We start from the raw sequence: 25471 nt of genomic DNA, 5'->3' as shown, positions 1-25471 counted from the left end.
GCCCTGGTTGGGGCACATGCAGGACACAACCAATCGATGTGTTTCTATCACATCGATGTTTCTCTCTGTCTTTCCCTCTCTCTTCCACTCTCTCTAAAAATCAATGAAAAAATTCTTGGGTGAGGATTAAAAAATAACTAAACCAGTTAATGAAATACTTTGGAAGTGTTTTAGAGATTTTTAGGAAGGCATCTGCTTCATAGTAGAGTCACAAAGGTATTGAGTGAGAAAAGTTTACTCTTTACTGGAGGCCTGGTTTTTCTGCTAGATGCTTAAACATGGAGAAAAATAATACAATGTTCCTCTAGGAAAAGAGATGCTTTTGATGGTGATTTTATATTGAATATCCAAACCCCCTTGTCTCTAAAGAGCTCTTTAACAAAAAGAAAAAGAAAAAGAAAAAGGAGTAACACCCAGTAAGAAATAGGCTTAGGACGGGAATATATAATGCATGAAATGAGAAATAAAAACAGTGTGGGCGGAGGTGTTGAGCCTTCTGATGGGAATGAAAGCATGATATAAAGGGGGAACCGCATGATATAAAAAGGATTGTGTGGAAATGGGCACTCTCTAAATTAGTTACAGTCTTTCTTTCTGGGGGCTGTTTGGAAGTATGTACTTAATTTTAGATGGGTATACCCTCTAACCCAGCAATTGTGCTGTAGGCATTTATCTCATGAATGTAACTGGATAAATGGGCAAATGTGTAAATTTATGTACACATATATGTGTATGTATAATACATATAAAAGCAAACCTTTCCATATACACTGAGTAGCCAGATTATTATGATCTCTGAACACATAATAATCTGGCCACTCAGTGTGTGTGTGTGTGTGTGTGTGTGTGTGTGTGTGTGTATTAGAGGCCCAGTGTATGAATTCGTGCATGGGTGGGATCCGGCCAGCCTGGCCAGGGGGAGGGGACATGGGCGGTTAGCCGGCCTGCCTGCTGGTTGAACTCCTGGTCGAGGGGACAATTTGCATATTAGCCTTTTATTATATAGGATATACACTGAGTGGTCAGATTATTATGCGTCCAGAGATCATCATCATCTGGCCACTCAGTGTATATGTATATACATCATAAACAGAAGGGTTTCCTTCAGTATTGTTTATGCTAGGGCTGCTTTAGATGTCATTGAAACTAAGAACATTCAGTCTGTCAGTGCCAGGGGGCACTGTACCTCTTTTCCTACTTAATCGAGTGCTTTGTATTCACACATATGCTACCCACAGGGAGCACTTATGCACTAGGACTTCAACTTCTGGGATAAAACGGTTTTCCAGAGTGTGGTTGCTCTAATTTAAATTGCACGGCTGTGCACAGCAATCCCACAGAATTCCTAAAGCCGGAACTGGAGGATGGATGGCGCCCGGCCTCATTGCCTCCAACAGTATAGCCAGTGCCTGGCGGGGTCTCCCACCATGCATGTTGTAAACATTGTTTATGTTGACATGATTTCAGATTTTCAGAAATGTTACAAGGGTAGTACAAAGAACCCTCATCTCCCCTTCACCTGGAGTCCCCAAACGTTAATAGTTTTCATTTACTTCTTTTCTCTTTGTGTATTTATATTTTACAAAATAAGAAATAAAATATACACACATTTTTATATACGTAGACATATTTTTCCTAAAAAATTGAGAGCAAGTTCCAGACATTTGCCATTTTACCTCTAAATATTATAATTACCAAAATCAGAAATAAGGCCTGGCTGGTGCCTTATGAACCAAGAGTTCACGGTCCAATTCCTGGCCAGGTCACATGCCCAGGTTGCGAGCTCAATCCCCAGCCAATCAGTGATTCTCTCTCATCATTGATGTTTCTAGCTCTCTCTCTCCCTCTTCTTTCCTCTTTGAAATCAATAAAAATATTTTTTTAAAAACACAGGAAATAACATTAGTATATTATTATTATCTAATCTATGGACCTTATTTAGGTTTGACCAGTTGTCCCAATAATTATTTTAAGCAAAAGAAAATTCTGGCCCGGCCGGCAAGACTCAGTGGTTGAGCATCGACCTATGAACCAGGAGGTCATGGTTCGATTCCCGGTCAGGGCACATGCCTGGGTTGTGGGCTCAATCCCCAGTGTGGGGCATGCAGGAGGCAGCCGATCCATGATTCTCTCTCATCATTGATGTTTCTATCTCTCTCTCCCTCTACCTTCCTCTCTGAAATCAATAAAAATATATTTTAAAAAAAGAAAATTCTGGGTCACCCTTATTGGAATTTTTTAAAATATCGATATGAAAATAATTCATTTCTAAATTTAGACATGGAAAGGATAAACCAGAGCTTACAACTGTTTAGAATATTGTAGGAAATCTTTAAAACCCTCCCTGTTTCCCCCTACCCCACTCCTTTACATTCCCAGAGCTCTTTGTTTATAGCTATCTTATGTCACTTAGCACATCATATGAAATCTTGGGTTGTATTTATTTTGTTACTTTATAATTTTATTACTCCCATATTAGTTCCCTGAATCTCCTGCAATGCCTTGTATTGTGCTGTTGAAAAAATATACTCATTGCATACTGACTATATACTGAATAAAATATAGAGAGCACTATACTCCTAACTCCCAAAGGATGTGTGTGGGATTTGGCTGATATATCTGCATGCTATTCTATAACTTCTTTCTCCATCTTTCCCCAGTTTGTGTACTGCCAAGTCTGCTGTGAGCCCTTCCACAGGTTTTGTTTAGAGGAGAACGAGCGCCCCCTGGAGGACCAGCTGGAAAACTGGTGTTGCCGTCGCTGCAAGTTCTGTCACGTTTGTGGAAGGCAGCATCAAGCCACAAAGGTACACGGCTAAGCAATAGAACTAACTGCTTGGAGGATGATTCTCTATCTTCATTCCTGCCTTTTCCTTTAGGATTTTGCATCTGTTTTTTCTCTTGACTTAGGCTGTTTGACTATTTGATTGGATATAATTTGTTGCCTATTTTTGTGTTTTAATTTTGGGGATATTGCACAAGACGTGGCATTGGATAAAATCCCCCAAATAAGTCAAGTCTACTTGATAAGGATACTCACCACTGAGGGCCTTTGGCAGGAAATAATTTCATGGGCTTTGATGGGGAGTACGTAATTTACGAGAAAATGCACCTGTTCGATGGATGTGCTGTACTTATTTGAAGTAGGCAGTGAGGTGTGCGCGACAGGTGTTCAGTGAGGTGCCTTCATGTTTGTCTTACAGCAGCTGCTGGAATGTAATAAGTGCCGAAACAGCTATCACCCTGAGTGCCTAGGACCTAACTACCCCACCAAACCTACAAAGAAAAAGAAAGTTTGGGTGAGTGCACACATCATGTGTTCCAGAGAGGACTGTCATGCAGCTGGGCTTGGGTGACTTCCATTAGGAATGTCCTTGCTTGAGGATGTCAGGTTAACAATTACTTTGGCCTTGTTATTAGAAAAAGCCGTCCCAGGAGAGAAGTCAACTCTAGATATTTGTGATTTTTGTAAATCAGAGGAGACACTGAAGATAAGAAACTCGACTGCATTTCTTTCCTTCCTTTCCAGATCTGCACCAAGTGTGTGCGCTGCAAGAGCTGCGGATCCACAACCCCCGGCAAAGGCTGGGATGCGCAGTGGTCCCACGACTTCTCCCTGTGCCACGACTGTGCCAAACTCTTTGCTAAAGGTGCCGCCCGGAGGGTTTTGTCGCATGTTAGATGTTGTTCTTGATGTTTTGGAGGTGAACTGAACACTCAAGTGGAATAAGATAAATGTCTTACACGTCTTTTCAAGGTTTCCATTTAGACACATTTACTAAGTTTCTGGTCTTGCTTTCTTTTACACAGAATTATAGCAACTAGGCATGTTTTATTAGGTTATGGGAAGAATTAAGTAGTTTTTTTTTATAAGAGTTAACTAACCACAAAGAAATTCTGAGCCAGTATTTCCCAAAGTGAGGTACATAGATATTTGATTGTTTCAGAAATGATTTTATGTGGTACTGAGGCAACCATTTTACTTTATTTTCTTTTATGTTTAACTAGTGCCCATTTGCAGGATGAATCCTGCAAGCGGCCGCTGCGGCCATGTGCACTGCCGCTGCCGCCGCTGTTGCAGCCACAGCCGCAGCGCCTGCACTCACAGGCCGTTGTTGCCCGCCCTGCTCGGCCCCGCTCCGCCCCGCCCGGGCTTTCCCTCTGGCAGCCACCTTCCTTTCTGCTTTTCCTCCCTCTTCCTTCTAAGTTGTCTTCAGTCTTCACTCCTCCCTCCCTCAGCGTATGCAAATTAACTGCCATCTTTGTTGGGTGATTTGCATACTCACCCTGATTGGCTGGTGGGCGTGGCTTTGGCTGGTGGGTGTGGCTTGGGCGTAGCGAAGGTGCGGTCAGTTTGCATGTTACTATTTTATTAGGTAGGATTGACTTGTTAAGATGATTGGGGTGCCATTGGTCCACAGGAACATACAGGTTTCAGGTGTGGGTTTCTGTGTGACAGGATCTGTGTATGGCACCGTGTGCCCACCACCCAGAGTCAGGTCCTCTGTCACCATATGTTAGGTTTCCCTTCTCCCCCCACCCCTTCTCTCTGGCAGTCACCACACTGCAGTTTGTGTTAACGAGTATCAGTTTTATATCCCACATAGGAGTGAAAAAGCATATGGTCCTTAGCTTTTTCTGACATTTCACTTAGCATAATGTTCTCAGGGTCCATCCATGCTCTTGCAGATGGCGCTATTTCATCCTTTCCTGTGGCTGAGGAGTATTCCACTGTGTGTATGGGCCACGTCTTCTTTACCCAGTCCTCTTTTGCAGGGCACTTTGGCTGTTTCCATGTCTTGGCCACTGTGAATAGTGCTGCAATGAACATAGGGCAGATATATCTTTGTGAATACATGATTTCGAGTTTTGGGGTACATACCCAGGAGAGGGATGGCTGGGTCATATGGTAGCTCAGTTCTTAATTTTTTGAGGAATCGCCAGACTGCTTTCCATAGTGGCTGCACCAGTCTGCATTCCCACCAGCAGTGAAGGAGGGTTCCCTTTTTTCCACAACCTCTCCAACACTTATTGCTTGTCTTGTTGATAATGGCCATTCTAACAGGTGCGAGGTGGTATCTCATTGTAGTTTAGATTTGCATTTGCCTAACTGCCAGTGAGGTGGAACATCTTTTCATATATATTGGCTGTTCGTATGTCTTCTTGGGAGAGGTGTATTTTCAGGTCCTCTGCCCACTGTTTGATTGGGTCATTTGTTTGGTGTTGACTTTTATGAGTTCTTTATATATTTTGGAGATTAAACCTTTGTAGGAACTACTGTTTACAAATATCATCTCCCATCAGTTTGGCTGCCTCTGTGTTTTGTTGTCCGTTTCTTTTGCTGTGCAGAAGCTTTTTAGTTTGTTATAGTCCCATTCATTTATGTTTGCCTTTACTTCTCTTGCCTTTGGGATCAAGTTCATAAAATATTCTCTATGACCAAGATCCTTAAGTTTGGTGCCTATATTTTCTTCTTCGTAGCTTATTGTTTCGGGTCTTATATTTAGGTCTTTGGTCCATTTTGAATTAATTTTTGTACATGGAGACAAATTAATCTAGTTTCATTTGTTTGCATGTCTCTGAATTGCCAGATGTTTTAGCTCTGTGATCTCCCAGTCGTGAATCTCTATCGCTTCCTTAACACAGTACAGCCTGCTGCTTGGAGGTGGGGTATGTTTGCCCTCACCATAATTGCAACCCTTGGCCTCCACCTCTGTGAGTCCCGCCCCCAGCACCCCTCCTGGGGATTAGTCACAGAGGGAAACATCATTTCTACTGCTATAGCTCTTGGAATACAGACAATATGATCCTGGTCCCAAGGGCATCAGGGTCGCATTTGGGGAGTCCAAGCAGCAGCAGGGCTCTGTGATTCCATGGTGGGGCTTTTTGTCTGAAACCCCACCAGCACCCAACAGGAGAGAGCTGCACGGGAGAACCCCGGCTCTGTCAGGCATCTGCTGACTCAGACCTCTGCTCTTGCGCCACGATGAAGGAAGCACCGGCCACCCCGGATTTCCCCTGCTCCCGCCGAGCAGCCGGCTCCCGCTGCAGGGCTGCATCTCTGGGCCGTCTGCGCTTCCCTCCCTTCTCGTCCCGTGTTTATTCCCGGTGGCCCACCTGCAGGTGCTTCCGTGCAGGACTCTCAGGCGTGCCTCTGCTGAGCAGGGGTTTCTTTGTTGAATTGGAGTTGGTTAACTTGTAACTTGTTGAAGTTTCAGGGGAGAGGACGGGGTGAGTGTCATGCTGCCACTCCTCTGGTGTCAGTTTCAAATATTCAAACATTTTTCTTCAATAGTTACACTAGAGACCAGCCAGCGTGGCTCAGTGGTTGAACCAGGAAGTTATGGTTCCATTTCCGATCAAGGCACATGCGCAGATTGCGTCCTCAATCCCCAGTGAGGGGCGTATAGGAGGCAGCCTATCAATGATTCTCTCACATCATTAATGTTTCCATCTCTCTCTCCCTCCCCCTTCCTCTCTGAAATCAATCAAAATGTATTTTAAAAAATAGTTATGCTAGAAAAAACATAACCTAAGTAATTCATTGAACTCATCATTTTATTCACTTAGAATAAATATGATGTAAAAGGTAACTCTTTGAAGCTATTTAAAATAGGCAAATTAGTGCTAAGTCTATTAAGTAAAAAATAGGGGATACGTGGATAAAGCAAATTAATGAAGGTACTTCATTGTGCTGGAATTTAGAAGCATTCTGTAAAAGCACTGAGAATAAAGAAAAGTGTAAATTACCTGTTCTTTACTCCCATACCCTCATCTCTTTTTAAAATTTAAACATTTCTTTGGAATGTTTAAGAGAAAGTTCTCTCTTCCATTCTTTTCCTATTACGTTATCTGTAAACTCTATCTCGGGACCTTTAAAAATGAGCCTAGAGAACGAGTGGCCTGTTCCAAGAGCTCAGAATAATCCTGCTGCTTTCCAGGTGTGTGCACATTCCCTAGTAGGTCCGTGCTGACGTGTGTTAAGTGGCCCCTTCATTTTATTTACTTATTTTATTTAAAAAATACATTTTTATTGATTTCAGAGAGGAAGGGAGCAGGAGAGAGATAGAAACATCAATGATGAGAGGATCATTGATTGTCTGCCTGCTGCACGCCCCCTACTGGGGAGTGAGCCGGCAACCTGGGCATGTGCCCTGACCGGAATCAAACTGTGACCTCCTGGTTCGTAGGTTGACACTCCACCACTGAAGCGTGCCGGCCGGCGGCTCCTGCATGTTAGATCAGGTTCACATGTAGAAGTCCAGGCCTGGGGGTTCAGTGGTGTGGGAACCACAGCACTTAGCTGAGCACGTTGCTTTGCTTTCAGGAAACTTCTGCCCGCTCTGTGATAAGTGTTACGACGATGACGACTATGAGAGTAAGATGATGCAGTGTGGGAAATGTGATCGCTGGGTCCATTCCAAATGTGAGAATCTTTCAGGTACAGAAGGTTGGAGTCTTTTTATTACAGTTTCCTTTTCTGATAGCTACACTGACAGCCCCCTAAGTCCTACCAATGTGAAACTGTGGCGGTGTTATATGGATTTCTTATAATTAACTTCCTGGTCTTTAGAGTCAACAACGTCATGTGAAGTCTGTGCCCATTTATCTTGAACATGTCCCTCTGAAATGTCTACCTGCTGTCCTTTGCGGGTACCATGACCTATTGATCCCCCAGTAACCAAAGTCTGGATTAGTATTAATAACGTCTCTCGGAAGATCAGTAGGTGCGAGTTCCCCGGGGATATTAGTCTCAGTGCTGTTTCTAACAGACAGCTTTCTCTGAAGTTCAGCGGCCTCGTCTCCTCTTTTCCCTCTCCCGCTCTTCAAAGCACCTTATGATTGTAGGTTTTTGCTTTCCTAGATGAGATGTATGAGATTCTGTCTAATCTGCCAGAGAGTGTGGCCTACACGTGTGTGAACTGCACCGTGCGGCACCCTGCGGAGTGGCGGCTGGCCCTCGCAAAGGCGCTGCAGGTCTCCCTGAAGCAGGTCCTGACGGCCTTGTTGAACTCTCGGACCACCAGCCATTTGTTACGCTACCGACAGGTAGGCCCATGTCTCACTGTGGGTGCTGAGAGTTTGTCCTTGGGTGGTTTTTACTTCCAGATGGATTTTGTTTGGGTGGATGTTTTTTCTTTTTAAAAGAATTTTTTGCTTCATTTAGTTTTGCTTCACATAGTCATTTAGGTGTCTTGTTTTGACCTTAAAATCATTAAAAACATTTTTAGAGCCAAGAATGTTGGCTCAGCCAGTGTTGCTCAGTAGTTGAGCCCCAACCCATGAACCAGGAGGTCACTGTTCAATTCCCGGTCAGGGCACATGCTAGGGTTTCGGGCTCCATTCTCAGTGAGGTGCATGCAGGAGGCAGCAGATTGATGATTCTTATCACTGATGTTTCTATCATTCTCTCCCTCTCTCTGAAATAAATAAAAACTTTTTTTTTTTTTTTTAAAGAATAGGTCCTTCTTTGGGGTAAGAAATAGGAAGGAGGCATATTTCAAAGGCCTTCCCGTTATCAGAAGTTTGGACTTGACTAGTATACTCTAAAGGCTATGGGAGTCAATGAAGGCCTTCACCCAAAGGAGGAACCTAGCCTGGCCGGTGGCTCTGTTGGCTGGAGCGTCGTCTCACACACCATAGGGTTGTAGGTCCGATACCCAGTCAGGGCACATGCCCAGGTTGCAGATTTGATCCCCAGTTGAGGCAAGTTCAGGAGGCAACCGATTGGTGTTTCTCTCTCCCTCCCTCACGGTTTCTCTTTCCCTCCCTTTCTCCCCGTTCCTACCTCTTCCCCTCCCTCCCTCTTCCTCTCTGGTTTTCTCCCTCTGAAAGCAATAAAAACACATATCCTATGTTGAGGATTAAAAATAAAAAGAGTAACCTGATCAGAGTTGCTTTTTAGAAAAAAAATGATTCTGATTGGAGAGAGGGAAAGGGTTGGAGACGTCTGAACCTAAGCAGGACAGTGGTTAAGAGGCAGTTCTGTAACCGAGGTGAGAGAGAGCATGGTGGCCTCATCTCAGATGGTAAGGGGCTAGAGACGGCCTTAGCTCTGGGGAACCCCTGAGGCTCCTCAGGATACAATTTGAAAACTGCTGCTATGTAGCCATACAACTGTGGACGGTACGTCTGCACTCGTCATGGGAACACAGGGAACGTTAACTCAGCGTTAGGCTGCTGCTTTCTCTTTAATGGAGCTTAGTTTTTTTAAACGGGAACCTTCGCTGTGCCCCAGCTGGTGTGGCTCAGTGGATAGAGTGTTGGCCCTCAGACTGAACTGTCCTGGTTCGATTGTGGATAAGGGCATGCACCTCGGTTGCAGGCTTGATCCCTGGCCCTGGTTGGGGCTTGTGTGGGAGGCAGCCAGTCAATGTGTCTCTCTCATCAATGTGTCTCTCTGTCTCTCCCCTGTCTTCTACTCTCCCTAAAAATCAATGGGAAAATGTCCCCAGGTGAGGATTAACAAACAAACAAACAAACATATATTAAAAAAGAAAATTAGCTGCCATTTATGTCTTACTCAAAAGCAACTGGACAGTTTGTGGGGGATTTGTTTTTGGTTTTTTTTTTTTTAATATATTTTTATTGATTTTAGGGAGGAAGAGAGAGGGGGAGAGAGAGAAACATCAATGATGAGAAAGAATCATCAATCGGCTTTTTCTTGTACGGCCTCTACTGAGGATCAAACCTACAACCTGGACATGTGCTCTGACCAGGAATTGAACCTTTGACCTCCTGGTTCATAGGTCAACGTTCAACCACTGAGCCACGCTGGCCGGGCAGTTTCTGTTTCTTCATACTAGGCTTGGAATTTACCAAGCAAAATCTTAAATTAGCCTAGATAGCTGGCTCATTTTAACTTTTCCTCCTCTATATTTGGAGAAATCTCTTATTTCCATGTTCTTTCAGTTTTATAATATGAATCACTCAGTCCCATCTGTATTAATTTTAATAGAATTTGCCTAGATGCCTTATTTTCAGTGTTAGATAAGTGAAACCTATCTTTCCTGGCCACAGGCTGCCAAGCCTCCGGACTTAAACCCCGAGACAGAGGAGAGCATACCTTCCCGCAGCTCCCCAGAGGGCCCGGACCCCCCTGTGCTCACCGAGGTCAGCAAGCAGGAGGATCCGCAGCCTTTAGATCTGGAAGGGGTCAAGAGGAAGATGGACCAAGGGAACTACACGTCAGTGGTACGTCTCTGCAGCGAACTACCAGCATTTCCAAGGCCGGTTGTTTCCTCGGCTCTTTGTGGAAGATGGAACTGGGTATAAGCATTAAAAGATGAGATTTGTATTCTATTTAGAAATGTCATGTGGCCTTAAATACCTAAAAATATGTGGGTGGCTTTAGCTCTTTGTTTCAGAAGATTAGTGTCGTAAGTGGTTCTTTTTATTTGGCTTTCATCTGAGTTCTCTGAAAATTACTTTCATATTGAAGTCATTTTTATATTAAAACTGTTTATGGCCCTGGCTGGTGTGGCTCAGCTGGTTGAGCATCGTCCCATGCACCGAACGGTCACTGGTTCTGTTCCCAGTGACAGACTTGATCCCTGGTAGAAGGTGTGCAGGAGGCAGCTAATCAGTGGTTCTCTGTCATCAATGTTTCTCTCCACCTCCCCCCCCCCCCGCCCTCTTTCTCTCTCTCTCTCTAAAACTAGTAAAAAGATATTTTTTTAAACTTTATGGGAAAAATGACAGTGTGAAGTTAATTGGCTTGACCTTTTTGAGGTAACATCTGAACATTGTCTTTCTGTATAGGATATTCATTTGTAGGTAGATGCATTTTAATTTTATGGTTTTCAAACTATGTAGGAAACAATTGTTAACTCATGGTCTATATTTGCTCTTCAGTTATTAATTCATTTTGGTCTTAATAAAATATCATAGCCCTGCTTGGGTAACTTACCGTGATACAACTAATTTGTTTGCATTCTTGCTTTACTAGCCTTGCATCTCTTGACTTCCACAAGTTAATTGTGAACTGAATCTCAAATGCCTCCTCTAAAGAGAAACCACACTGGCCTTAGCTGGTGTGGCTCAGAGGATAGAGCATCAGCCTATGGACTGAAGGGTTCTGGGTTTGATCCCGATCAGAACACATGCCTGGGTTGCAGCCTATCCCCAGTAAGGAACGTGCAGGAGGCAGCTGATCCATGATTTTCTCTCTCACCATAATGTTCTCTCTCTCTCTCTCTCTCTCTCTCTCTCTCTCTCTCTCTCTCTCTCTCTCCCTCTCTCTCTCCCTCCCTCCCTCCCCCTTCCTCTCTGGAATCAATAAAAATAAATTTTAAAGAAACATTAATAGAAACTGCACTGTGTGAAACTAAGGCATTAGCTTCCTGTGGGCCCTCTGTGCTGGGTGGTCAGGAGGGAAAGGAGGTGGTTTGGAAAGCACCGTGTTATGCGTAGTGAATGCTTTGCTTTTGTCTGCAGTTGGAGTTCAGTGATGATATCGTGAAGATCATCCAGGCAGCCATTAATGCGGATGGAGGGCAGCCAGAGCTTAAGAAAGCCAACAGCATGGTCAAGTCCTTCTTCATTCGGGTGAACCGCGTTAATACACGTTAATAGCCACCTTCCCAATGCCTGTCCGCGGGGGAATCCTCCCCGCCCCCGCCCCCACCACCACCACCCCCTCCCCCCCCCCCCCCGGAACAGAACAGACCTTTCCTCTTCTGCCCTGTGCTCTGCTCTCTGTGTGCGGCATCTGGTTCTCTTCACTCCTCTGGCTCCTTGGGGGGCGTTGGGGAGGACCCTGGAGTGGATGGTCTTCCCCTCGGTGGCCTCACGTCATGCTCGGATCGGCAGGCGCTTGTGTGATGTTGTGGTTTTTATGTGGTTTCCACATGAATGTTCACGTGTTTACGTGCTGTTTGTTTGTTTGTTTGTTTTTCTGTTAGCAAATGGAACGTGTTTTTCCATGGTTCAGTGTCAAAAAGTCCAGGTTTTGGGAACCAAATAAAGTATCAAGCAAGTAAGTAAATTCTGTATTACTTTTTTTCTCCTATATTTCTAGATTGAGGTTTCTCAAGAGTAGGCTTTAATATTAAAAACTTAATCAGTTGAAATGCTCTTTGCTGGCTTAGAGACAACAGTGTATATTATAGTCTATTGTTAGAATTGGGTCCTATTTTATTCATTTCAAATGGTGTTCTCTACCTCTTGAGTCCCCATATTTATTAAGTTTTTATTCAGGTGAATCCTTTTGAGTCTTTGAGAAAGTTATCACTTGTTTCTGGAAGTTTCATCAGGAGTTCTACACTGAGATTATGTTTTTAAAATAATATAAAGTCCTGTGTGATGAGGCGGTTTACCGGTTGTGACCTGTGCTCACATTCTGGGACTGGCTCGTGCCCAGGCCAAGACCCGATGAGATGAAGAATGTCGTTATTGTGTACAGTTCGGGTCGCTATGGGGTCAGTAAAGCCTGTCGAATCGATTATTTCCAGCAGTGGGATGCTCCCCAACGCAGTGCTTCCGCCTTCACTTGACCATAATTATGCTCAGTGGCAGGAGCGAGAGGACAGCGGCCACACTGAGCAGCCTCCTTTAATGAAGAAAATCATTCCGGCTCCCAAACCTAAAGGGCCTGGAGAACCAGACTCGCCCACTCCCCTGCACCCTCCCACGCCGCCGGCTTTGAGTAAGGATGCCAGTGATTGACTTTGGGAATCTAAATTTAATATCCTTGCGCATTAGAAATGTTCAGGTGATCCTTAAATGTAATAAAATCATTCTTTTTGCTTCACTTGGAATGTTAACAAGGAATTTATAGAAATACTCTTGTAAGTGGTGGGATAGCATAACTTGGCACACTTTTTGAAAGTGTTCATTTTGTAGGTTATGGGCTGTTTGAGCCTAATTGTTTTCTTTTTCCTGGAAATCAAAATTAGTGCCGCCAGTTTTAATTGGGTGTCTTTGGGCTCCAAGGTACTGATAGGAGTCGAGAAGATAGTCCAGAACTGAACCCACCCCCGGGCATAGAAGATAACAGACAGTGTGCATTATGTTTGACTTACGGCGATGACAGTGCCAATGTAAGTACCTCGGCCAGGGGTCCTACTTGCTGGATGCTCAGAATGAGCTGTGTGGCCTTTGTGTCTAAACTTGATGACTGGGTGTTGTGGAACTTGGGGTTATTTCTATAACTGATTTAAAAGGTGATTTGGCTTAAACTAACCTGCTGATGTCTAGTAACTTCTACCTTCTCAAAAAGATTTTTTGAAAGTCAGTAAAATACAAGTTGCACATTAAATAACTTGTATTGAACACGTTAAGCGCCCAGTCAGTCACCGGTGACTGGCACTATCCTTTCTGTCCGGAAGACAAAACAGGCCGGCGCTTAGCGTGTTGCTGCAGTAGCCAGAATGGCTACGGTCCGTTTCTGTGCTGCTGACCTTAGCAAGGAGCTTAGCCTCTCTGACCCTGTTTCATCTTTAAAATGAGCATAAGAAGAAGAACCCTTACCTCAGTGGCTCTGAGGACGGAAGGAGGGCTGTGTGAGGCCCTGTGCGCTGCCCGGCACATAGTCCGCTTAGTCTGTGGTCCTCCTGCCTGTGGAAGAGGCGAGCAGAAAGGACGAAGTGGAAGCAGGAACGTTGAAAAAGAAGTCTGATTTTTTGTTTAATGTGTGTGTTCACTTAACAAATTTTAATTAGTTTATTGAAGTTGTCTTGACTGAGGTAAAGCAAATACCAAGGAAAACTTTCTTTGACATAATATTCTTTAAAGAGAAAAGAAATCTCTCTGTTTCCCAGGATGCTGGCCGCTTGCTGTACATTGGCCAGAACGAGTGGACGCATGTAAACTGCGCTCTGTGGTCGGCAGAAGTGTTTGAGGACGATGACGGGTCGCTGAAGAACGTGCACATGGCTGTGATCCGGGGCAAGCAGCTGGTGAGGACGCAGGGAAGGCCATCAGAGGGGCTCCCTCTGTTCCAGATGTGCCGTCTGGCAGGTGCTGCCTCGCTGCTGTTTCCCATATGCCTTCGGGGTGGCCAGCCAGTACCGAGTATGGTGTCCACTGTGGGCAGCCGACTCCTCTGACCCTGGGAGGATGGGCGAAAAGGACCAAGTGTCCTCCCTGGAGAAGAGCCCCGACGGTGACTGACAGAATAAGGTGGTGCCGCCGCCTAGTGACAGGGAATGTCACCCACGGGATCAGTGTGTCTGTTAAGCCTGTAACTAGAACACCATTGTGTTTCTGGCTCGGATACTCTTTCTAGAACGGAGTTCTTTGGGATAGAATAGCTTTCTAGAGAGATGATGTTTTTAGCCTTGATCTTCAAAGTGTCCTCTTCTCTAAACCAATCTTGCATCCTAGAAGAAAACCTGTTTTGGTCCAAATTCTAAATCAAATTGTAAAATGTAACTTTAGTGTAGTTATAGGACCCCCTGGACCATGGGAGAGAAAAGGTTTGTGGAGAAGACTTTATGGCTCATATCCCTTCCCTATGATTCAGCAGATTATCAATAAACAAAATTCTAGGAAACCCTAGAATGGGGAGGTGGAAAATGGCTTGAAATATTTGAACATCTGACTCGGGCTGTGTTCATTCTGGATTGCTAGCGATGTGAATTCTGCCAAAAGCCGGGCGCCACCGTGGGCTGCTGCCTCACCTCCTGCACCAGCAACTACCACTTCATGTGCTCCCGGGCCAAGAGCTGCGTCTTCCTGGACGATAAGAAGGTGTACTGCCAGCGGCACCGCGATCTGATCAAAGGCGAGGTGAGAGCTTCCGTTGTTTTTTGAATTCTCCGGGAATTCAGGGAAAAGAGATGGAAAATAGCAAGCAAGGTTGCAACTTGGCTTTACCTTCTCCTAGGTGTTCCTAGCACCTGCTCCTCTTAGCGAGATGCAGGAGTTCTCCTAGTGGAACCGGTGATCTGAGCGCTGTGCCCTGCCCCTCTGAGAGAGGCGGTGTCGTGAGCATAGTCTGTGGAGGGACAGCCACGTACAGCTCCTCTGGGTTTCATTTTAGGTGGTTCCTGAGAATGGGTTTGAAGTCTTCAGAAGAGTGTTTGTGGACTTTGAAGGAATCAGCTTGAGGAGGAAGTTCCTTAATGGCTTGGAACCAGAAAATATTCACATGATGATTGGTAGGACATGGGCCTCGGTTGTAGGGGAGGCTGGATGTAGCATTGGGGTACTTTCTAGTCTTCGATTATGAAATTATTTTATACTAGAGGCCCGGTGCATGGATTTGTGCATCAATGGGGTCCCTCGGCCTGGCCTGCAGGGATCGGACTGAAATTGGCTCGCCAACATCCCCCCGAAGGATCCCGGATTGCAGCCAGGTGGCTCTCGGGTGATGCACTCCGGAACCGGGCTTCCTCCTCTCTGCTTCCGGGTGCATCACCCGAGAACCGCAGCTGCCAAGTCACCACAGCTCGGCAGCCCCTGGTAGTCAGTGCGCACCATAGCGACTGGTCGGATGGTTGGGTGGTCACTTAGGCTGTTATATATATAGATGTACCGTTACCTCCTCTAATCACTGTTCTCTCCTTGGCCAGGCTCCATGACAATCGACTGCTTGGGAATTCTCAACGATCTGTCTGACTGCGAGGACAAGCTCTTTCCAGTTGGATACCAGTAAGTACCGCCGTGCAGGGAAGACAGCTGCCCCACGCCTGAGCGCCCTGAAGCAGGCAGTGGTGACGTTGTTAGATACAGAGCCACTCTTGTGAGTCACTCCTAACTGCTACTAAAAATTAACTACTTTTTTGCTACTTCTTGTGGATGAGGACTAAAGTATCATTTTATGTCAGCTAAATCCAGTTATGGAAGAAAAACATTGAATAATACCGTGATAAGTTTGCACAGTGACAGGTGATCGCTAGAACTAATGGGGTGGTCACATTGTAAGGAACAAAAATGTTGAATCACTGCCCTGGTCCGGTTGCTCAGTTGCTTAGAGCTTTGTCCCCATACGCCAAGGGTGCAGATTCAGGTCCCAGTCAGGGCACACACAGGAGCAACCAATGGGTGCATGAATAAGTGGGACAGCCAAGCGATGTTTTTCTATCACTCCCTTCGTGTCTCTAAAATCAATAAAATAAAGTTAAAAATGTTTTTAATTAAAAAAAGTTAAATCACTATATTGTACACCTGGAACTAATATGACTAATATGCTATTGTATGCCAACTAACTATACAATTAAAAAAAAAAAAAAGTAATATGTAAATTGACCGTCACTCCAACACACAAAATGGCCACCCCCATGTGGTTAAAGATGGCTGCCCCCATGTGGACACAATATGGCCACCATAAGATGGCCTGCAGGGAAGGGCAGTTGTGGGCAATCAAACCAGCAGAGTAGGGCAGTTAGGGGTGACCAGGCCAGCAGAGGAGGGCATTTGGGGGTGACCAGGCCAGTAGGGAAGGGCAGTTGGGGGGAACCAGGCCAGCAGGGGAGGGCAGTTGTGGGGGACCAGGCCTGCAGGGGAGAGCAGTTAGGGGTGACCAGGCCTGCAGGGGAGAGCAATTGGGGGTGACCAGTCCAGGAGGGGAGGGCAGTTGGGGGGAACCAGGCCTGCAGGGGAGGGCAGTTGGAGGTGACCAGGCTGGCAAGGGAGGGCAGTTAGGGGTTACCGGGCCAGCAGGGGAGGGCAGTTAGGGGCAATCGGGCCAGCAGGGGGCTGTTAGGCAGTTAGGCATCGATCAGGCTGGCAGGGGAGTGGTTAGGGGATGATCAGGCTGGCAGGCAGAAACAGTTAGGGGCAATCAGGCAGGCAGGCAAGCGGTTGGGAGCCAACAGTCCTGAATTGTGAGAGGGATGTCCGACTGCCCATTTAGGCCCGTTGGGATCAGGTCTAAATGGGCAGTCGGACATCCCTTGAGGGGTCCCAGATTGGAGAGGGTACAGGCTGGGCTGAGGGACACCCCCCCCCCTCGCGTCACCCCCGCCCTCCCCCTGTGCACAAATTTTGTGCACCAGGCCTCTATACATAAAAGCCTAAGCGATATGATGTGCACTGACCACCAGGGGGCAGACACTCAGCACACAGGCATGGAAACATGGAACAGTCTGATGAATCTCAGGGGGGATTCGTGCACTGGTGGGGTTCCTCAGCCTGGCCTACAGGGATTGGGCTGAAACCAGCAGACCGACATTCCGTGGGGGGGTCCCGGATTGCAAGAGGGCGGCACCGGGCCTCTAGTTTCTAAATAAAATATAAACAGAAAACACAGTGTCAGTCTCTGCGATTCCATTCATCTGGATTCAGAAGTTTAGATTGTTGTCAGGGGTCACACACACCTTGTGCCTCTATCCTCAGGTTGACGTTTTCTGGGTTCTTCTGAAAATATAACCCCACAAAAAGAATCAGGTTCTCTAGTAGGAATTTATAACATTTCCCATACGCAGCAAGTTGTTTAAACTTCTAACAAGCTGACTATAAATCCAAAATTCCCTTCCTAGCTCTCCCCCTTTAGAGTTTCGTTTTGCTCTATAGCCTTTAACTTAGTCTGCCTCCCAGTGCCGACGACAGTTTGCACTGCTTGCTTAGCTGGCAGCTGTGTGTGAACGGCTCCCTCAGCATCCAGCGCATCTGGAGCAGTCACACTTCCCTTGTCTCATGGGGCGTTGGTCCCAAAGGAAACATCTCGGGTTTGCTCTTCCTCACTTCGTACATATTGTGGGGCAGTGGTCCCTTCCTGGGGGCCAATAACTGTTTCCTGCAGGAGGTAGTATTTTTTCTCTGCATTTTAGGATATTTTACAATTTTTGTCCCCTGCTTACAATACACTTTTTAAAAAAAAGACTTGATGTTGGTTTCTGAGAAGCTAGAAAAAACCAAGGTCTTTCAAAAAGCTTGGAACATTCTGCCCTAGCCGGTTTGGCTCAGTGGATAGAGCGTTGGCCTGCAGACTGAAGGGATCCAGGTTCCATTCCAGTCAAGGGCACATACCAGATTGCGGGCCTGATCCCTAGTAGGGGGCGTGCAGGAAGCAGCTGATCAATGATTTTCTCTCATCGTTGATATTTCTATCTCGCTCTCCCTCTCTCGTCTTCTGAAATCAATAAAAATATTTTTTAATAAAATAAAAAGCTTGGAACATCCTAATTTGGGAAATCTGTAAGAGTCCAGGAAATAAAGCGAAATTCTGTAAATCGAGACCGGGGGATCTAGGATGAGAAGAGGTTTTGACAGAGGTCAGTCTTTGCTTCTGGACCCTCACCTCTGCTGGTCTCTGCAAACCTTCGCCAGGTGCTCGCGGGTGTACTGGAGCACCACGGACGCCCGCAAGCGCTGCGTGTACACGTGCAAGATCGTGGAGTGCCGCCCGCCAGCCGTGGAGCCAGACATCAACAGCACCGTCGAGCATGACGAAAACAGGACCATTGCCCACAGTCCCACATCTTTTGCAGGTTGGTCTGTAATCGAGGTGTCACTTGAATTGTACTTTTGGGAACACTGGGATTGAAGCATGGGTAGGAGGTCACTTCTTTGGGAGGTTTCGTTCGAGAATTTCCCTAACAGCTGACTTTTTATTGGGCCATTTGTTTGATACCTTAATTGGACTGTTTTTAGTAAGGGTTTTTATATCCTACCACAGAAATGTCATCTAAAGAAAGTCAGAACGCAGCTGAAATTGTAAGTCCTTCATCACCAGACCGACCTCCTCATACGCAAACCTCTGGTTCCTGTTTTTATCATGTCATCTCAAAGGTTCCTAGGATTCGAACACCCAGTTATTCTCCAACACAGAGGTCCCCTGGCTGTCGGCCACTGCCTTCTGCAGGTAAAGGGTTTCATTGACTCCAAGGTCAGCTCAGACATGAATTTGTGATTCTTTTCAGGCCACTTTATTTTAGTGACTTAGCTTACTGAAAATGTTGGTTTTTCGTTGCCTGTGATGACCACCCACGTTTGTTCTGTCTGTGATAGACTGTCGCTCTCTCTCCTTTAGGAAGTCCCACCCCAACCACTCACGAAATCGTCACAGTGGGTGACCCTTTACTGTCCTCCGGGCTCCGAAGCATTGGCTCCAGGCGGCACAGTGCGCCTTCCTCGGCACCCCAGCAGTCGAGACTCCGGATGATGTCCCCAGTGAGAGCGGGGAGTACTTACTCCAAGAATAGTGGCTCCTCCGTCTCCGCCCCGGGGACCACTGCAGACCCGGAGTCCAGTGCCAGAGCAGCCGATCCTGTCTTAGGGCCGCTGACTTCAAATACTAACTCAAGGCAAAACACTCCCACCGCTTCCAGTTTGCAGAGGACAGTGGTTATGATGGCCGCCAAAACCAGTCACGTGGATGGCTCTGCATCTTCAGAAATGAAGCATCCCAGCGCTTCAGACCTGGCCTCCAGCAGCTCCTCTCTGAAAGGAGAGAAGACCACAATGCTGAGCTCCAGGAGTTCCGAGGGCTCTGCTCGTCACGGGGCCCACCCTGGCCTCCCTAAGCCGGCCCCGCAGCGTCCGGGTCCCCCGTCGGGCGAGCCCAGTGTTGGTAAGACGGGCACGTTTGCGGAATTCTCCTCGGTGCCGTTTTCCTCCAGAGAGGCTCTCCCCCTCCCGCCGCTCCACCTGAGGGGGCAGAGGAATGACTGGGACCCACATCCAGACCCCACCCAGGCTGGGAGCGCCCCCGCTGAGGGCGACACGGAAGTCAAAGCCTTGAAGCTATCGGGAGTGAGCAGCAGATCGTCTCTCCTCAGCGAACACGGGGGCTCTAGTTCCAGAGACAGGAGGCAGAAAGGGAAGAAGTCTTGTAAAGAAACTTTCAAAGAAAAGCGTTCCACTAAGTCCTTCTTGGAGCCCGGTCAGGTAACCACTGGTGAGGAAGGAAACCTAAAAGCGGAGTTTGCGGATGAAGTTTTGCCTCCTGAGTTTCCGGGGCAACGGCCATGTAACAATGTGTCTTCCGATAAGATTGGGGACAAAGTCCTTGCTGCTCCTGGAGTCCCCAAAGCTCCGTCCGTGCAAGGAGAAGGCCCTGCCACGGAATTACAGACGCCCCGAAAACGCACGGTCAAAGTAACACTGACACCCCTGAAGATGGAAGGGGAGAGTCAGTCCAGAAATGCCCTGAAGGAAGGCAGTCCTGCTTCCTCTTTGCACATAGAGTCAGCCTCGCCAGCAGAGCCCGTTTCCGCCTCCGAAAGTCCAGGAGCTGGGCCGGTGGCCCAGCCAAGCCCCAGCAGTACCGCCTCCCAGGAGCCTCCGAGCAACAGCTATCAGACTCTCCCCGTCCAGGACAGGAATCTCATGCTTCCCGATGGGCCCAAGCCCCAGGAGGACGGGTCTTTCAAAAGGAGGTACCCCCGTCGGAGCGCCCGGGCCCGCTCCAACATGTTCTTCGGGCTCACGCCCCTCTACGGAGTCAGGTCCTACGGGGAAGAAGACCTTCCGTTCTACAGCAGCTCCACGGGGAAGAAACGAGGCAAGAGGTCAGCTGAAGGGCAGGTGGATGGCGCTGACGACTTGAGCACTTCCGACGAGGACGACCTGTACTACTACAACTTCACCCGGACGGTGATCGCGGCGGGGGCGGAGGAGCGGCTGGCGGCCCACAGCCTGTTCCGGGAGGAGGAGCAGTGTGACCTCCCGAGAATCTCACAGCTGGACGGTGTTGATGACGGGACAGAGAGCGATACCAGTGTCACGGCCACCACGAGGAAGACCAGCCAGATTCCGAAAAGAAACGGGAAAGAGAACGGGACGGAGAGCCTCAAGCTGGACCGGCCCGAAGACGGGGAGAAGGAACATGTCGTCAAGAGTTCTGTGGGCCACAAAAGCGAGCCCAAGGCGGAGAACTGCCACTCCGGGAGCCGAGGGAAGGCCCAGGGGCAGGACTCCCTGGAGGCTCAGCTCAGCTCCTTGGAGTCCAGCCGCAGGGTCCACACGAGCGCCCCCGCGGACAAGGCCTTGCTGGACACCTACAACCCCGAGCTCCTGAAGTCGGACTCCGACAACAACAACAGCGACGACTGCGGGAACATCCTGCCCTCGGACATCATGGACTTTGTCCTGAAGAACACGCCCTCCATGCAGGCCTTGGGGGAGAGCCCCGAGTCCTCGTCCTCGGAACTCCTGAACCTGGGCGAGGGCCTGGGCCTCGACAGCAACCGTGAGAAGGACATGGGTCTGTTTGAAGTGTTTTCTCAGCAGCTGCCGACTGCGGAGCCTGTGGACAGCAGCGTCTCTTCATCCATCTCAGCCGAAGAGCAGTTCGAGCTGCCGCTCGAGCTGCCGTCCGACCTCTCGGTGCTGACCACGCGCAGCCCCACGGTCCCCGGCCCAAACCCCGGCAGGCTGGCCGTCATCACAGACACGGCAGAGAAGAGAGTCGCCATCCCGGAGAAGCCCGTGGCCGCCTCCGAGGATGACCCAGCGCTGCTGAGCCCGGGAGTCGACCCTGCGCCCGAAGGCCACATGACTCCCGACCGTTTCATCCAGGGACACATGGACGCCGACCTCGCCAGCCCCCCGTGCGGCCCAGTGGAGCAGAGCCGCGGCAGCAGTCAGGATTTAACTAGGAGCAGCAGCACCCCTGGCCTCCAGGTACCGGCTTCCCCTACTGTGCCCATCCAGAACCAGAAATACGGGCCCAGTTCTGCCGAGAGCCCTGGCCCGTCTCAGATCTCTAATGCGGCCGTGCAGACCACGCCTCCCCACCTGAAGCCACCCACCGAAAAGCTCATTGTCGTTAACCAGAACATGCAGCCACTTTACGTGCTCCAGACTCTGCCGAACGGCGTGACCCAGAAAATCCAGTTGACCTCTTCCGTTAGTTCTGCACCCAGTGTGATGGAGGCAAACACTTCCGTGCTGGGGCCCATGGGCAGTGGCCTCGCGCTTACCACGGGGCTAAACCCAGGCCTGCAGGCGCCTCAGCCTCTGTTCCCTCCTGCTGGCAAAGGCCTGCTGCCCGTGACTCACCACCAGCACTTACACCCCTTCCCCACAGCTGCTCAGGGCGGTTTTCCGCCCACCATCAGCAGTTCTCCTCCAGGCCTGCTCATTGGGGTGCAGCCTTCTCCAGATCCCCAACTTCTGGTGTCCGAGGCCAGCCAGAGGACAGACCTCAGCACCACGGTAGTCACTCCGTCCTCTGGACTCAAGAAAAGACCCATATCTCGCCTGCAGACCCGAAAGAATAAGAAGCTTGCTCCCTCTAGCACCCCTTCAAACATTGCCCCCTCCGATGTGGTTTCTAACATGACACTGATTAACTTCACACCCTCCCAGCTTCCAAATCACCCCAACCTGTTAGATTTGGGGTCACTTAACACGTCATCTCACCGGACTGTCCCCAACATCATAAAAAGGTCTAAGTCCGGCGTCATGTATTTTGAACAGGCACCCCTGTTACCACAGACGGTGGGCGGACCTGCCACAGCGACGGGCACATCCACCGGGAGCCAGGACACTGGCCCTCTCGCTTCGGGGCCCGTGGCCGGCTTGGCGTCCAGTTCCTCAGTCTTGAATGTCGTATCCATGCAAACAACAACAGCACCTACGGGTAGTGCACCGGTTCCAGGACACGTCACATTGACCAACCCGCGGTTGCTGGGTGCCCCAGACACTGGCTCCATAAGCAGCCTGTTAGTTAAAGCCAGCCAGCAGGGCCTGGGGGTCCAGGACACGCCCGGGGCTCTGCTGCCCAGTTCGGGAATATTTCCCCAGCTGGGGTCGCTGCAGACCCCCTCTACCTCAGCGATGACAGCTGCATCCGGTGTCTGCGTCCTCCCCGCGACGCAGACGGGGGGCCTCGCGGCCGCCTCCCCCTCCAGGGACACCGAAGATCACTATCAGCTTCAGCATGTGAGCCAGCTCCTAGCCAGCAAAGCGGGAATCCTCCCTTCCCAGCGGGACCCGGAAGCTGCTCCAGGGACCCAGGGGCCCAGCTTCGCGCAGGCAGCAGATGCTCCTAACAGCCTGGGGCTGGAGCCGAAGAAGGCGACCTCCTCCGCCGGACAGGGTCGCTTGGCCTCCCCTGCGGGCTCCCCCTCCTCTGGACCCCAGTCCACAAGCCCCTCCGTGCCAGGTCCCGCTCAGCCCAAACCAAAAAGCAAGCGTATCCAGCTGCCTCTGGACAAAGGGAATGGTAAGAAGCACAAGGTCTCCCACCTGCGGACCAGCTCCTCGGAAGCACACGTTCCGGACCAGGAGGCCCCCACGTCCTCCCTGACCTCGTCCACAGGGTGAGAGCCCAGTGTCGGCCGTGCTGGGTCTGTGGGGTCCGGGCCCCGAGCAGAGGCTGGGTAAGGGGTCATCTGTGAGAGGGGCAGCCTTCTGTCCACGGTGGCAGTGGTCGGGTATTTTGTGGGTTTTAACTGAATGTTTTTTCAGTTAAAAAGTCACGTGGTGACTTACAGAGCAGACTTCAATGCCATTCGTGAGCAGGGGGTCTCCTGCATAGAGCCAGGTCTCCTCGGCGCTGAGCTCACAGTGCCGCTGCTTGCTGCTGTTGCTTCTTTGCTGAGGCTGAGGGATGCTAAGGGCGGTTATTCCTGTCAGAGTGTAACATACCTGATGTGCACAAGTGAATTTTACATATATGTGCGCCCAGGGAGCCACCCTGCAGATTGAGCTAGAAAGCCTCCCTCGTGCTCCAGAGGCGCCTGGTGCCGTGGTCAGCTCCCCGCAGGGCACCCACACCCCCCGCATCGCCACAGGCTGGCGTTCTGCCCGACCGTCGTTTCTGCGGACTGACACCACCCTGGTGCCTATGTGCTGTGGTTCTGTTTCAGGGCCCCCGCCGCAGAGGCCGAGCAGCAGGACACAGCTGAGGGGGAGCCAGCGGCCCCGGAGTGTGGGCAGCCCCCGGGGTGAGCAGAGGAAGGTCTCCAAGACCAAGTCCTCGTTAAAACATCCTCCTTCCTGTCTGTGTGGGTCTGTGTGGCCGGTGTTCTAATCCTCACCAGAGGATATGTTTATTGATATGAGAGAGAGAGAAACATCCATGTGGGAAACATTGATCAGGTGCCTCTCGCACGCGCCCCGACCAGGCATTGAATCCGCAACCCAGGCATGTGCCCTGACCCGGAATCGAACCTGCATCCCTTTTGTGCACAGGACAACACTCCAACCAACTGAGCCATTCGGCCACGGTGCCAAAGTTATTTCAATGGAAGTAATGTAGTATAGAATTATTTAAATAATGGACAATGGTTCCCTGTTCGTCCTGCCTAACCACATCCCAATCTATTTCTTAGAGCTAACATTGCTAATAACTTGTTTTCATCCATTGGGACATTTTTTAAAATACGTTTTTATTGATTTGAAAGGAAGAGTGATATAGAGATTGAAGCATCAATGAGAGAAACATTGATCGACTGCCTCCTCCATGCCCCCTACTGGCGATGGAGAGCACAACCTGGGCATGTGCCCTGACCGGGAACCAGACCCTGACCTCCTGGTTCATAGGTTGCCACTGAGCCATGCCGGCCGGGCTTGGAGACCTTTATATGCATACACAGATATATGTGGTACACATAAGGACATGTATATATTTTTTTTACATAGAATGAATAATGCTATACATACTGTTCTTTACCTGGTTTTATCACTTACTGAATTGTGTGCACATTTCTGTACAGTATTTATAGATGCACTTTATATTTTAATGGCAGCCTCTAGCTCCCGTGTGTGATCTACAATAATTTACCTAACTATTCCCTTTAGTATATATTTCACTGTTGCGGGTTCAATCCCCGGTTGGAGCCCATAAGGGAGGGAGCCCATTGATGTTTCTCTCTCCCCCCCTGCCTCCCTATATCTCTCTAAAATCAATAAACATATCCTCGGGTGAGGATTTTTTAAAAAGCAGCCAACTTAAGCAGATCTTAAGTTATTCCAGAACTGCTTCTAACAAGTGTTCTTTAATCTTCTTCTCAATACTAAGGGTGAGAAAAAACTTAAGGATACAAACTACAACTCCAAAAGTAAAAATTTAACGTCTCCCTAGCCAGTTTGGCTCAGTGGACAGAGCATTGGCCTGCAGGTTTGATTCCGGTCAAGGGCAGGTACCTCGGTTGCAGGCTCCCCGCCCTGGCGGGGTGTGTACAGGAGGCAACCCATCGATGTGTCTCTCTCACATCGATATTTTCTCTGTCTCTCCCTCTTCTACTCTAAAAACCAATGGAAAAATATCCTCAGTTGAGTATTAACAAAATAAATAGAAATGTAATGTCAGTGTTTGGGAGGAACCTCATAGACGGTGGCTTTCTGTTGGGGCCACATGGCGGTGGGTGGTGGGCTCATTCAGTGGCTGGTCTGCAGCCGTGGCTTTGTGGCACTGGCACAGCTTTTAGCTCTGAACTGAGGTACTAGCTGATACATCTCACGTTTGTGTTTTGGGTTGTTTTTTGTGTGTGTGTGTGTTTTAGGCAAATGGCTGTTCTTCCTGAGGTCCAGACAACACAAAATCCAGCAAATGAACAAGAAAGTACAGGTATGTGGGTGGGCAACAGGTCTGAATCAGTATTTCAAAGCCAAACGTGCTATAAAAATCACCTAC

At 48.6% G+C, this 25471-nt stretch overlaps 1 protein-coding gene across 1 annotated transcript in view; it reads left to right on the top strand.

Moving 5' to 3' along the window:
• KMT2A (lysine methyltransferase 2A) overlaps nucleotides 1-25471 on the top strand; it is a 96614-nt gene that overhangs the window by 52977 nt on the left and 18166 nt on the right. Inside the window, exons 11-29 of the mRNA XM_054725161.1 lie at nucleotides 2661-2807; nucleotides 3204-3299; nucleotides 3530-3650; nucleotides 7328-7441; nucleotides 7865-8049; nucleotides 10021-10194; nucleotides 11437-11547; nucleotides 11904-11977; nucleotides 12453-12646; nucleotides 12934-13040; nucleotides 13761-13898; nucleotides 14572-14730; nucleotides 14984-15101; nucleotides 15516-15594; nucleotides 18214-18374; nucleotides 18563-18748; nucleotides 18917-23153; nucleotides 23703-23780; nucleotides 25341-25405. Coding sequence (XP_054581136.1) covers nucleotides 2661-2807; nucleotides 3204-3299; nucleotides 3530-3650; nucleotides 7328-7441; nucleotides 7865-8049; nucleotides 10021-10194; nucleotides 11437-11547; nucleotides 11904-11977; nucleotides 12453-12646; nucleotides 12934-13040; nucleotides 13761-13898; nucleotides 14572-14730; nucleotides 14984-15101; nucleotides 15516-15594; nucleotides 18214-18374; nucleotides 18563-18748; nucleotides 18917-23153; nucleotides 23703-23780; nucleotides 25341-25405 — 6544 coding nt within the window. The remainder of the gene's footprint in view (nucleotides 1-2660; nucleotides 2808-3203; nucleotides 3300-3529; nucleotides 3651-7327; nucleotides 7442-7864; nucleotides 8050-10020; nucleotides 10195-11436; nucleotides 11548-11903; nucleotides 11978-12452; nucleotides 12647-12933; nucleotides 13041-13760; nucleotides 13899-14571; nucleotides 14731-14983; nucleotides 15102-15515; nucleotides 15595-18213; nucleotides 18375-18562; nucleotides 18749-18916; nucleotides 23154-23702; nucleotides 23781-25340; nucleotides 25406-25471) is intronic.

This window comes from Eptesicus fuscus, chromosome 13 (assembly GCF_027574615.1).
Source record: "Eptesicus fuscus isolate TK198812 chromosome 13, DD_ASM_mEF_20220401, whole genome shotgun sequence".
Lineage (NCBI taxonomy): Eukaryota > Metazoa > Chordata > Mammalia > Chiroptera > Vespertilionidae > Eptesicus > Eptesicus fuscus.
Note: the sequence above shows the minus strand (reverse complement) of the source record. Positions and strands in the feature narration are given on the sequence as shown.